This window comes from Rhinoderma darwinii, chromosome 1 (assembly GCF_050947455.1).
Source record: "Rhinoderma darwinii isolate aRhiDar2 chromosome 1, aRhiDar2.hap1, whole genome shotgun sequence".
Taxonomy (NCBI): Eukaryota; Metazoa; Chordata; class Amphibia; order Anura; family Rhinodermatidae; genus Rhinoderma; species Rhinoderma darwinii.
The window spans coordinates 558,616,977-558,631,807 of record NC_134687.1 but is presented as its reverse complement, the minus strand read 5'-3'; the positions used below and the strand labels follow the sequence as shown (position 1 = coordinate 558,631,807).

The 14,831-nt window shown below is 41.2% G+C and overlaps 1 protein-coding gene across 1 annotated transcript in view; it reads right to left on the bottom strand.

Annotated features, from left to right (window-relative positions):
* Positions 1-14,831, bottom strand: part of SV2C (synaptic vesicle glycoprotein 2C) — a 263,022-nt gene that overhangs the window by 50,228 nt on the left and 197,963 nt on the right. The window contains 2 exon segments of the mRNA XM_075838491.1: positions 916-1,005; positions 1,591-1,724. Of these exon segments, the coding sequence (XP_075694606.1) occupies positions 916-1,005; positions 1,591-1,724 (224 nt within the window).

Here is a 14,831-nt window from a genome sequence, read left to right as displayed (position 1 = left end):
TGTATGACGCTATCTACAGGCAGCTGTATGGCGCTATCTACAGGGGGGGCTGTATGACGCTATCTACAGGGGGGGCTGTATGGCGCTATGTACAGGGAGGGGGCGGTATGGCAGTATATATGGGGGGCTTTATGGCGCTTTCTACAGGGCAGATATATGGTGCTATATACAGGGAGGGGGCTGTATGACGCTATCTACAGGGGGCTGTATGGTCCTATATACAGGGGGCTGTGTATGATGCTATCTACAGGGGGCTGTATGGTGCTATCTACAAAGGGGGCGCTGTGTGGCGGAATCTACAGAAAGGCACTATCTACAAGGGGGGGGGGGTTTGTGGCACCCAGGGGAGGGGGAGGCCCCAGTCAAAAGTTTGCTATGGGGCCCAGTCTTTCCTAGTTAAGCCCCTGGTACCTGTAATACGGCACCCATAGCCAGGGAAATGCCCTGTGCATGGACCTAAGATTATACAGGTATAGCTTGCAGCCAATCAGATGCTTGCATTCACCATCCAATCTCTATGAAAATCTGTCCTGGAAAATATAACCTTCAATAAGCTAAACATAAGTGTATAACATTGTATTTAATGCCCGCTTATGTTATGTATTTACAGAGAAATCCTGACTTAGATTATATTAACATGGCCTTTTATTTAGAAAGATAAATCTTAATAGCACCAATCAAGGTTATGTTTAGGGCTTATTCACACTAGTGTTTATTTGCAGTATGTCTTCGTTTATACAGATGAGGGTATAAACGGTTAGCTTTTGTTATTTTCTTGTATGATTCCATGATTGAGCAGCAGGTAGCCATTTTTGTGCTACCCAAAAACCAGTTAGCTGGCCAAAACTGACATGGGATTTCAGGGATATATAAAACCAATTTATTGGTAGGAAATAAAAATGTCTTGATACTTACGGTGAATACTTTCTCTGGTTGTCCACGAGCCCTCATATTTGTGTCATGAATTTGTTTCAAGATCATCCAGGCTTCATCATGTTTTCCGATCTATACCAATAAAATAATACATGGTGTCAAAAGAATTAGATGCAGATAGTTGTTCAAAGAAGCCTATAACGTAGAACAGTTTTTTCAACACACGACATTGGTATTCTCCAATAGGGATGGGTGGTCCTATCAGGGCAACCCCTTTTAATATGCCCTATTAATGGATGTTATAGAGGGGGTCATCCACTGTATTGGCCAGACAGAACACAGAAAATATAAGATATATGTTAGGCGAACAATAACTCAGCATAATAATAACTTAGCATATCGCTATTCCCCCCTTAACATGCCTGTTTGACAGCCAGATAGGCATGTCATTTCTACGATAAGAAGGAGATAAGTGGCCCCCAGACACCTCTGGCCCCGTTTATGTCGGCAGAGACAAGGATTCGTACAGATTACAATTCAACCTGTCTGATCTCAGATACTGTCCGAAGTTGTCAGATTTTGCATACAAAAATCTCATGTCTATGGCTGGCTTAAGGGTACATAGTACTAAATATGTCACCAGATCTCTTAAAATTGGAGTTATAGAAGAAAGAGTAAGTACTACAGTAATTCAGAAGTTGTCATTTCAGTTCTCACCTCTAAAAGGAATCGTGGACTTTCTGGCATAAATGTGAGAGCCACGACTGCAGAGACACAGGGTAGTGCACATACAATGACAAAAACTCTCCAGCTGTGAAATTGATAGGCTGATCCCATGCTAAAACTCCATCCTGAAAAGAAGAAAGAACATTCATAAATTCAACAAGATTAGTGTCAATGTGCCTCTCCCTGCTTACAACAATTGTTTAATTGATTATGAACCTTGATAATAAAGCCGGTCATAAACAGTACAGTTGTGACTAAAACGACCAGACACTTACACAGGAATACAGGAATAGGACTATGTATTTGTGGTGCGCAGACGAACAGGGCTCATCTAAAGGTAAAGATGATTTGCCAACATTTTAGAAAATGCATGGATTTCTAGAGAGATCCTTTGAGGGTATGTTCACGCGGCATATTTTCAGACGTTTTTCGGGCCGAAAAATCGGAAGCAGAACGCCTCCAAACATCTGCCTATTGATTTCAATGGGAAATACGATACGGCGTTCTATTCCGATGGGTCGTTTTTGAAAAATGGGCGCTTAAAAAAGAAAAAAAAAAAAACGCCCGCGAAAAAGAAGTGCATGTCACTTGAGCAGTTTTTGGAGCCATTTTTCATTGACTATAGAAAAACTGCTCCAAAAACGAAGCGAAAAACGCGAGTTTGCTTAAAAAACTTCTGAAAATCAGGAGCTGTTTTCCCTTGAAAACAGCTCCGTATTTTCAGAAGTTTTTTAGTAAGGGTATGAACATAGCCTAAATCTTGCTGGTTGTGCATGTCTTATCTGTGCTGACATCAATGAGACATTGCAACTTGCATGCATGTTTTTTTTAACACAAATTTCCAATATAAGCATTAGGGTATGTGCACACACAAACTCAAAAACTTCTGAAAATACGGAGCTATTTTCAAGGGGAAACCGCTCCTGATTTTCAGAAGTTTTTTAAGCCACTTGCGATTTTAGCGCCGTTTTTCGCTGCGTTTTTTAAGACCGTTTTTGGAGCTGTTTTTCTATAGAGTCTATGAAAAATGGCTCCAAAAACGGCTGAAGAAGAGACATGCACTTCTTGTTCGCTGCAGTTTTTTTACGCAGCCGTATTGAAATCAATAAGCAGATGTTTGGAGCCGTTCTGCTTTCGATTTTTCAACCGTTTTTCGGGACATTTACGGCCCGAAAAACGGCTAAAAAAACACTCCGTGTGAACATACCCTTACTGTGGTGGGACATGTCTGCTGACACGTCGATTTTCTAAAATACTTGTATTTCCAATAAAATAACAATTCTGGAGCATCTGGAGAACTACATATTGTACCATTCCTCTGTTATTCCTCCTACAAATTTATAAAGAAAATTGACAACTGGGTGTTACCGATTGAGGGTGTGTTCCTACACAGTCTGACACTGTCCAATGACTAGTCTTAAACTGTGTAAGGACACGACCCTTTGACAAGGGGAATGGTAACAACCAGTTGTCAATGTATTCATAAATTTCTATGAAAAATAACAGAAGAACGGCACGCACAACGCAGAGTTCTAAGAAAAAAAGCTCCTGAATTGTGTTTTTATAGAGTACAAGTATTTATTAAAACAGACATGTCAGTACAGCTGCAAAGTCTGAAGTAATAATATTATTATTATTATTATTATTATTATTATTATTATGTACTCCTCACATCCCTCTTTGTTCATGTTCTGATACCTCCTTCTCTTTATCTGCAAATATATTTCTGTATCGATGACCACGCTGTTTATACAGTTAAATACTTGAACAATATCTCTGGTCACCAGTAGTAGAGACAAAAAAAAAATAGGCAGCAATCCGTAGATACAGGTGAAAGGTAGGGGTACTTTATTATCCTAGTGCAACATTTCAGCCCCGTCCGACGTTTCAGCCCCGTCCCCTGGGGCTTTTCTCAAGCAGTGACATGTCATAAAGTACCCCTAATTTTCACCTGTATCTGCGGAGTGCTGACTTTTTTTGTCTCTATATTGACGGGATATTGGTCTGTTCCCCAGGGCCTGCACCCAGATATTGCCTGTGCTGCTGGAATCTTGGATTGTCTGGTCACCAGTAGTAGCTGTGCCAACATTTCCTATATAAACTAGAGGGTGGCTTATGACTGAGCTGCCCAATGTTTTGGGCATGGAAGTGATGACATGCAAATATATTCTGTTTGTCAGTAGAAAACGTTTTGCCTCCATACTTCCCAATAAAGCATAAACACAGCCTGTCAAATAAACAACATAAAAACTTAAAGGAAATATATATCATAAGCAAAATACAAATTCTAAACGTATGTTTTCAATGTAATTCTTTATATGACTAGCCATATAAAAAATATCTAGAAATATTCCAGTTTTCACACAGGCCAATAGAGCACATACAATAGGCTGGCACCGGTCCTGTTTTCTGTAGATCACTTCTCAGCTCTGCTGTTTAGCCTGGAACAAGATCAGCAAAGTAATCTCATAATCAATAGATGACAGCACGTCGGGCAGCACGTAGCCCATGAAGGAAGTGATGTGTGGTGGGCTGGCTTGGTGGGTATATAAAGGTGTGTGATTGGCTGTCTGAATACATATCACTCATTGCCATGAGTAAAAGGTGTGAGTTGCAAAAAGGGATGATTATTGGCTTTTGGGCCACGGGTGGCAGTATTTCTCAAACAGCGCAGTTTGTGAACTGTTCACGTGCTGCTGTGGTGAAAATGCATCACGAGTGGACAAATGGCACCATTGGGAATAACCGACATGTAAACTGCGGAGCACCACATGCTATTGATCTGAGTGGTGGACGTCGGCTATGAAGGTGCGCAAGAGCCGAATGACATGCTACAGTGGAGCAGCTCACAGTGAAGATCAACCAGGGGGCTACCAGACATGGGTCTAAAACAACCCACAGCGAACCCTACTGTGTATGGGGCTCTGAAGCAGACGGATGTCACTGCTGCTATGCTAACAAAGGTGCATCGGAAAAAAAAGGCTTAAATTTGCATGGCAGTATCTGATTTGGACAACCGATGATTGGCAAAGGGTTTCCTTCTCCGATGAGTCCCATTTTCTGCTTCATCGAAAGGATGGAGGTTGGCGTGTCAGGCGAGAAACATCAGAGAACAAACACCCTGCAACCATTGCTGGAAGAACACAAGCTGGTGGCGGCAGTTCTATGGTCTGGGGAATTTTTTCATGGCATTCTCTGGGTCCACTCATCCATGTGGAAGGCACTCTGAACCAATTTGGGTATGAATCCATCCATCGTTGCAAATCACATCCACCCATACATGCTGTTTGTCTTCCCTGGGGCATATGGAATCTTCGAAAAAGACAATGCGACATATCACACGACTAGAAATGTCCGACAGTGGTTAGAAGAGCATGACCAAGACTTCCAAGTACTTCGCTGGTCCCCTAAATCGCCAGACTTGAACCCAATTGATCATCTGTGGGACAACCTCAATCATCTTGTTCATTCTATGGATCCTTCCCCACGCACCCTCCAGCAAATGTTGGATGTACTGCAGTCAGCATGGCTCCAGATACCTGAGACAACCTACCAGCACCTTACTGAGTCACTCCCAGTCCGTCTTGCTGCTGTCCATGCTGCACACGGCGCTTACTCTGGATATTAGATGGCAGTCATAATAATGTGACTCGCCGGTGTATATACTATATACAGAGATATGGCTCTGTATATATCTCCCCTGCCACGCCATAATCTCTAGGGAGTATACAGTATTAGTATTTTACACGCTTCTGTAAATCACAGAGAAGTGTAGAGAAGTGACAGGAGTCTGAATACACATCACGTCCTGGCTGGAGGTAATGTATATTCATTGTCCAGACACTGCAGTAACGTTATTCTGTGTTTATGTGGCAGCACATAGCGATATAGCTATATCGCTAGTGCTGTGTAAATGAATGGAGAGAAGTGTATGACGCTGATTGGTCATATAGTAAATATAGTCCATATAGTAAAACACGCCCAGTTGTCAATTGAGAAACTCATTAGCATAAAGCTAATATAGGTCATAACTCTGTCAAAAATGATCGTTTTTCTAAATAAAAAACACTGCTGTAATCTAGATTACAGCGCCAATCACATCATGTACAATATAGGCCACTTATAATGTGGTGACAGAGCCTCTTTAAGTCTGATTCATTTAAGAAGGCACACCCTGCTAGACTGGCTATACAGACACAGGATAAATTTGTGTGCCTTAAAAATAACAGCCCCCAGGAAAGTAAAAAAAAAAAAGAATAATAAATAGCTACAACTCAAGAAAAGAATAAACAACAGATGTTTGACTTGATGCTCCTGGGCCCCAATACAAAATCTATAACAGGGTTCCCCACCTACCTTGTACCATTTATAATACTAGTGTCTTCTTATAGTTCAGTGGGTCCTATGGGGCCCCATCAGGTACCAAGGCCCAGATGAGACTGCTATATCAATCAACTGAATAGGAGAGGGGAAGGTTTGGAGTGCTAAATTCTAGACTCTGATGCTTATTTAGCCACGCATGACAGAATTGGGCCAGGATCACACTTGGAGTTTTGATGCCGTTTTTGGCAGTTTTTTTTAACCAAATGCAGGAGTGGACAAAAGAAAAAATATGCATTAGTATTTTCTTTATACGCTTTCTTCCTTTTGGATCCACTTCTGACTTGGGTTCAAAAGAGTGAGCAAAAAACTGCCATTAAAACTGCATTAAAACTCTGTGTGTGATCCTGGCCTAAAACCAATTTTTTTTTTCCACCAATGCAAGCAGTAAGGGCACGTTCAGACGTGGCGGAATTTTTCCGCTGCAAATGTTGGTGCAGATTTGGGGCAATTACGCAACGATTCTGCACCAACATTTGCATGTTTGACAGGTAATTCAGACTTTGCAGATATCACAGCGGACTTGCCACAGATTTCAGTTTTTGCATTGCAAATGGTGAAATCTGCAGTGAAATTCCGCTTCTTCTCCGCAACGTCATGAGCATTCTGCGGAGGGAAAATTCTGCACCGTAGCCTGATTTCCGCACAGTTATTTTCCGCAACGTCTGAACTAAGTTTCCTAAAAATGTATAGAAACAAATGTAAAAAACGGCTTCTGCAGAATTACACTGCGGACTGTCCGCAGCGGAATTCAACAGCAATTCCGCAACGTGTGAATGTGCCCTTACAGCAGAAACACAGGTATGTCCCTAATCCATTACCTGTTAACTACTTCGCATTGTCAGACAATTGTTAGTGGAAAATCTACTGACAGACTTTCTTTAAACTGAAATTAACCCCTTCCCGACATTTGACGTACATGTACGTCATGGAAAGTACTGACTTCCCGCATCTTGCCGTACATGTACGTCAAACGTTTGGCACCGGCTCAGAAGCTGAGCCGGTCCCATCATCACCGGATCTCAGCTGTATCTTACAGCTGACATCCGACTGTAACGGCGGGGACCGAAATTAGCTTCGATCCCCGCCATTAACCCCTTAAGTGCAGCGCTCAAACGCGATCGCTGCACTTAAGGTGTTTGCAGCTCATCGGAACCCCAGTAATGAAATTGCCGGGGGTTCCGGTGGCTGCAATGGCAACCGGAGGCCTAATACTGGCCTCCCGGTCTGCCTAGCACCGAAGCCGGTCAAGATCCGCCCGGCGGCGGAGCCTGATCGGCTTCCGTAGCTGCCGGCAAGATGGCGCCGGGTCAGGAGCTGATCCGGCGTCATCAGCGGTGGAAGTCAGCTGTATGTTACAGCTGACATCCACCTGTAACGGCAGGAACCGGAGCTAGCTCCGATCCCTGCCATTAACCCCTTCGATGCAGCAATCGAAAGCGATTGCTGCATCGTAGCGGTTACAAGCAGATCGCCAGCCCTGACAGGCAATCGGGACTGGCGACTGCTGTTATGGCAACAGGAGACACAATGGTCTCCTGCTCTGCCATTACGGAAGCCGATTTAGGCCCCGCCGGGAGGCGAAGCCTAAACGGCTTGCTGTCAGTGAATGACTGACAGATCTAATACATTGCACTACATAGGTAGTGCAATGTATTAGAAAAAAAAAAATCTGACCGTTGGACCTTCAAGTCCCCTAGTGGGACTTGAGAAAAAGTGTAAAAAAAGTATAAAAAAGTGTAAAAAAAAGTGCAAAAAATAAAAGTTTGAAAACAATAAAAGTTTCAAGTAATCAAATAACACACAATCCCCCTTTTACTCTTATCAAGTCCTTTATTATTGAAAAATAATAATAAACCATATGTATTTGGTATCGCCACGACCGTAACGACCGGAGGTATCAAAATATTATATTATTTATTGCACGCGGTGAACAGCGTAAAAAAAAAACGTAAAAAACGTTACCAGAGTTTCTGTTTTTTAGTCACTTTGCCCTACAAATATTACAATAAAAAGTGATCAAAAAGTCGCACGTATCCAAAAATGGTACCTATAAAAACTACAGCTCGTCCCGCAACAAACCAGCCCTCATACCGCTACGTCTATGAAAAATAAAATTAGTTATGGCTCCAATAAGTCAGGAAATAAAAAAATATGCAGTTGTGCCCGAGGGGAACATTTCTTCTGTTTCAAGAGGCGATTTATCAAGGACCTAAAATTAGGGAACCAGGAAGGGAGGGCCCAATCATATCCGATGGAAGCGACGGTGCCCGTATTATACCAGGACAACACTTTCCCAGCAAAATTCCCCAAACTACAAAGGCGCGGAGTGTGGACCAAAAGGGGGATAAGAAATGACACCATTTATCAGTGCGACACCGGCCTGTGCAGAAAGGATTGCTTCACAGCGTAACACACATCTATGGATTATTTTTATTTTTTTATACCACCTGACTATGCCCCTTATATACTCCGCCCCGCTTACATGTACCCCCACATTATAAAACACCAGCAATACTCAAACAAATATAGTACCAAGCAAAATCCGCTCTCCAAAAGCCAAATGGTGCTCCCTCGGCCCTGAACCCTACAGCGTCCCCAAACAGCAGTTTCCTTCAACATATATGGCACCGTCATACCCGGGAGAACCCTTTTAACAATTTTTGGGGTGTGTGTCTCCAGTGTCATAAGCTTGGCACGACATATTTGCCACTGAATGGCATATCTAGGGAAAAATATAAATTTTTAATTTGCACCATCCGCAGCACATTCATTTATGGAAAAGACCTGTGGGGTGAAAATGCTCACTACACCCCTTAATAAATGCCTTGAGGGGTGCAGTTCCATAATGGGGTCACTTATCAGGGGTTTCTTTTTATTATTTCACATCTGAGCCTCTGCAGTTGTGAACCAATACTTTGTAAATCGCCAAATTAGGCCTCCACTCCGCATGGTACTCTTCACTTCTGAGCCCTGTCATATGTCCAGACAAAAGATTAGGGCCACATGTAGGGTGTTTCTAAAACCGGGAAACACCGCATAATAATTAGAGAGCTGTCTTGTTATGGTGGCACAAGCCGGGCACCACATATTGGCATATCTATGGAAAAAAATCCCATTTTCACTCTGCAACATTGAGCGCACACTAATTTCTACAAAACACCTGCAGGGTTAAAATGCTTACTACACCCCTTGGTAAATGCATTGAGGGGTGTAGTTTACAAAATGGGGTCACTTCTGGGGGGTTTCCACTGTTTTGGGCCCACAGGTGCCCAGAAACCAATCCAGCAACATCTGCACTCCAAATGGCGGTCCTTCCCTTCTGAGCCCTGCCGTTTGCCCAAACAGCAGTTTATGACCACATATGGGGTATTGCCGTACTCGGGAGAAATAGCTTTACAAATGTTGGGTTCTTTTTTTCCTTTATTTGTTGAGAAAATGAAAAAATTTGCGCTAAAGCTACGTCTTATTGAAGAAAAAGGACTGTTTTTATTTTCACTGCCCAATTCTAATAAATTCTATGAAACATCTGTGGGGTCAAAATGCTCACTACACCCCTAGATGAATTCTTCAAGAGGTGTAGTTTCCTAAATGGAGTCCCTTTTTGGGCGTTTTCATTGTTTTGTCCCCTCAGGGGCTTTGCAAATGTGACCTGGCCTCCGCAAACCATTCCTGCTAAATGTGATCTCAAAAAGTCAAATAGTGCTCTTTCCCTTCTAAGCCCTGCCGTGTGTCCAAACAGCCGTTTATTACCACATGTGGGGTATTGTTTTACTCGGGAGAAATTGCTTTACAAATTTTGTGGTGCTTTTTCTCCTTTAGTCCTTGTGGAAATGAAAAAAAATTAGCTAAACCTACATTTTATTTGAAAAAAATGTAGATTTTCATTTTCACAGCCTACTTGCAAAAATTTCTGCAAAAAACCTGTGGGGTCAAAATGCTCACTATACCCTAGATAATTTCCTCAAGGGGTATAGTTTCCAAAATGGGGTCACTTGTTTGGGGTTTTCACTGTTTTGTCACCTCAGGGGCTTTGTAAATGCGACATGGCCTCCGCAAACCATTCCTGCTAAATGTGAACTCCAAAAGCCAAATAGCGCTCTTTCCCTTCTCAGCCACGCCGTGTCTCCAAACAACCGTTTATTACCACATGTGAGGTATTGTTTTACTCGGGAGAAATTGCTTTACAAATTTTGCGGTGCTTTTTCTCCTTTAGTCCTTGTGGAAATGAGAAAAAAAATCGCTAAACCTACATTTTCTTTGAAGAAATGTTAATTTTTATTTTCACGGCCTACTTCCAATAATTTCTGTAAAAAACCTGTGCGGTGAAAATGCTCACTACACCCCTAGATAATTTCCTTGAGGTGTCTAGTTTCCCAGATGGGGTCACTTTTGGGGGATTTTGACTGTTTTGGCACCGCAAGAGCCCTTCAAACCTGACATGGTGCCTAAAATATATTCTAACAAAAATAAGGCCCCAAAATCCACTAGGTGTTCCTTTGCTTCTGCGGCCGGTGCTTCAGTCCAGTAGCACGCTACGGCCACATGTGGGATATTTCCTAAAACTGCAAAAACTGGGCAACAAATATTGAGTTGCATTTCTCTGGTAAAACCTTCTGTGTTATAAAAAAAATTGTATTAAAAATGTATTTCTGCAGAAAAATATGAAATTTGTAAATTTCACCTCTACTTTGCTTTAATTCCTGTGAAATGTTTAAAGGGTTAAGACATTTTCTAAATGCTGTTTTGAATACTTTGAGGGGTGAAGTTTTTAAAATGGGGTGACTTTTTTGGGGTTTCTAATATATAAGGCCCTCAAAACCACTTCACAACTGAACTGGCCCCTGTAAAAATAGCCTTTTGAAATTTTCTTGAAAATGTGAGAAATTGCTGCTAAAGTTCTAAGCCTTGTGAGGTCATAGAAAAATAAAAGGATGTTCAAAAAACGATGTAAATCTAAAGTAGACATATGGGGGATGTTAATTAGCAACAATTTTGTGTATTATAACTGCCTGTCTTACAAGCAGATACATTTAAATTGAGAAAAATGCTAATTTTTGCAATTTTTCGCTAAATTTTGGTGTTTTTCACAATTAAATACTGAACATATCGAGCAAATTTTGCCAGTAACATAAAGTCCAATGTGTCACGAGAAAACAATCTCAGAATCGCTTGGATAGGTGAAAGCATTCCGGAGTTATTACCACATAAAGTGACACATGTCAGATTTGAAAAATGAGGCTCTGTCAGGAAGGTCAAAAGTGGCTAAAGAGGGAAGGGGTTAAAAACTAGACATTGCCTTATAAAAGGGTTGTATGAGATTACAAAAAATATCTACTTTTTTCCCAGATTCACTGATTCACTTGTCAAATGGGTTGGTTTCAAACTAATAGGGCTGAGCTGCAACACCAAACATAAATTTGCATTAAATAAACACAATTACTACAATGCCTTTTTTATTTTAATTTTTTTAATTTCTATCTGCTTCCTTTCTTTATATTATTGTCCTTTAGATAATTCTCAAATACATTGTAACTTATCACAAAAGTCTTTCCAACTTAAGGATTTTTACATTCCCTTTCAGTCCATTCTATTTATTACCCTGTGTCCTTCAGTGACATGTCAGAGATACCTGCTGAGCAATGCTACCATAGTACCCTGTCTATTCTCCATCCAGACTATATACCATCTATCACTAAATCCAGTTTGCCGGTTTATCTCCGTCACCCTTTAGCTCACAATAAGTGCAATGAATGTAGATTTCTACTTGGCTATAATCGCGGCATAATGCTGGAAATGGCCTTGATAAAATGATTAATGAGCTGCGGCTGAGTCACTTTTTCCATCCAAATATTGAAGCTGCGGGGAATGTGTTTCAACCCTTTGTGTTATGTGTTTATCTTATCTGCTACAGTCATGGGTTCAACCATTTAATTACTTTTTCCTTTTTCTAACTATGTGGTTTACCAACTGGCTCCAAATATATATCCAGTGAGGGTTCTTATTGAGCACAGTATTAAATAGGATTAATGACAATATGCTGTGGCTCGCTTGATATGTTCTTTTTTTTCTTTTCTGTATTTATTACAATCACATTCTTTTACTGTTACATCCACAGAAACAATGCCTGAATATTGGACCCAATCAAAATGCTGAAAATGGCAATTCCAAGTTTGCTTTCTCCTTGAACAAATCATGTCCAGGTGATCTACACAAGTTTTGGAGTGGCTCCTACTTATCATTTTGGATTAAAGGACAATTTTAAATGCAGTTAAGACCAGTGGGGGCAATGGGTGCGGAAGTAAAGAAATGTTACAGTTACAAAGTAGATATTGTTAGGTTATATTCACATCACATTTTGATTACATTTGACGGGATTGTTTGAAACAGTCCACCAAACGTCTGCAGATCTATTACCTTTTGGTATACATTTGACTATTATAGGTTTTCTGAGCTTATGAAAAATACAGAAAGCTACCTGTATGTGTGTGAATGGTCACCAGATGACGCCACTATAGCTCAGAAATAGGTAATTTTCATTTTAATTATGTTGCCCAGCTCGAGCAGAACTGTTGTTTTAATATTGATAGGGCTTGCTCTAGTCTAAATTACATTGTAAAGGACTACAGTTCCCATGATTCTCCTCTCATAGACACTGCCTTTATTTAAAGCTGCCTGCATGCACCTATATTACAATTGTAAGGTAGTGCTGTAATTACTCACTGTCTGCTCTGTGATTCTGTTGCTGACTTTGCACTATCTGCTGGCCAGGATATGAAACACGGCCGCAGACACAGCTCTTACACACACACACACACACACACACACACACACACACACACACACACTTACAGCAGGTGTACAAGTGGGTCACGGGGGGGGGCCGCAAGGGGCAGTCGCTTTGGGGGGCCGCGAGAGAGACAGACACACACACACCTTACCAGCAGTGCTGCCCCTCTTGAAAATTGCGCTGGCTTTCTACCTACAAACCAGCTTCTATGCTGGGTCGCTCTTAACTGCGCCTGCGCAGTACAGAGTGACATAGCACGAGCAGAGGACACCATGGATGGGAGACGTTCATTATGTCCTATGCACTGTAGCTGCCGTATTCCATCTGTGTATGTGTCGTTAAGAGACACATACACAGATTAAATAAAACATGGCAGCCCCCAGTAAAGTAAGAAAGTGTTAATAAAAAAAAAACATTGTGTATGAAAAAAATTAATAAAGTCAATATAAAATTTTATTAAAAACACATAAATTTATAAAAAAATAAATAAATCATGACACCTTTCCTTTAAGAGGAATGTGATGTGTGACGTCCTGTAGGGGAAAGAGGGGAGATAACACCATGTTCAGTGTATGGAATGTCACACAAGATAAAAAAAAATGACTGCATGTGAGGGCTTATTCAGACGAACGTATAATACGTCCGTGCAACGCGCGTGATTTTCACGCGCCTCGCACGGATCTATGTTAGTCAATGGGGCCGTTCAGACAGTCCGTGATTTTATCACAGCGTGTGTCCGCTGCGTAAAACTCACGACATGTCCTATATTTGTGCGTTTTTTGCGCATCACACACCCATTGAAGTCAATGGGTGCGTGAAAATCACGCGCAGCACACGGAAGCACTTCCGTGTGACGCGCGTGATTCGCGCAACAGCAGTAAAAACTATGAATGAAAACAGAAAAGCACCATGTGCTTTTCTGTTTACAAACATACAAACAGAGTGTCATAATGATGGCGGCTGCGCGAAAATCATGCAGCCACGCATCATATGCTGCTGACACACGGAGCTGTTATGTATCTTTTGCGTGCGCAAAATGCAGCGTTTTTTGCGCGCGCAAAACGCACACGCTCATGTGAATCTGGCCTGAGACTGATTTACAGAGACATTTCAGCTACAGAAAGTAATTAGTAAATGACTAATCCTACTGCAGTTACACCATTTGAACACAATGACACGAACACCCCTAAAAAGCCTATAGCCACGATGGCATACATGCCGAAAGTGCACCATGGACATGGAATGAATCAACATTAATGACCATTTATTAATTTAACCCGCAACTTGGGATATTATAAACAACACAGTCAAAATACCCTATAGTAACATGACATTACCACTTTATATGGTGATATTACAATTACATCAGATTCATTCCAGATAGAGTACGCAACAACTACCACAATACACCACAATGCAATTCTGAGGATATAATAAGATAAACAAATGTATATAATGATCTTAATCTGAGTCAAATTTACAATCTTAAAAGAGGACCCTCCCCATAAAGTAAGGTTTATGGCATATCAGACACTTACTGAAGACAGATATCTGTGATAAATTAGATCTGATGTGCTGGATTTTTTTTGTCCATTGTCGAATGCAGTTGTTGGCAATACTCGGAAAGTCGTTAATGCCAAATGACAGATTGGCACCCCATCAATGAAAGCCAAGCCCAAGTCACAGATTGATCAGCCACAACCTTCGCATAAAAACCATGAGTACAAGTCGTTCAGAAAATGGCTGACTGAAATGTCTAGTGTGTGGCCAGCTTTAGGCCACTACACTTACCCATCCCTTACCCACTTATTAATTGCACTTATCCAACTTAATCATTGCAAAAAATACCAACCAAGTACCTTTTTCTGGAAACCACTGGTGAATAAATACAATTTCAAGAAACCAGTATAATATCCCATTCTCAATTTTAGAGAATACGAAGAAAATCAACTCCTCAACTAACAAATGAACAGTTTTGCAGAGTTCTAGCCATGGTAAAACTAATTCACTGCAGAAATTCAATATCACCTTCTCAGTCTGCTGCTTGCATGGAATGACTAAA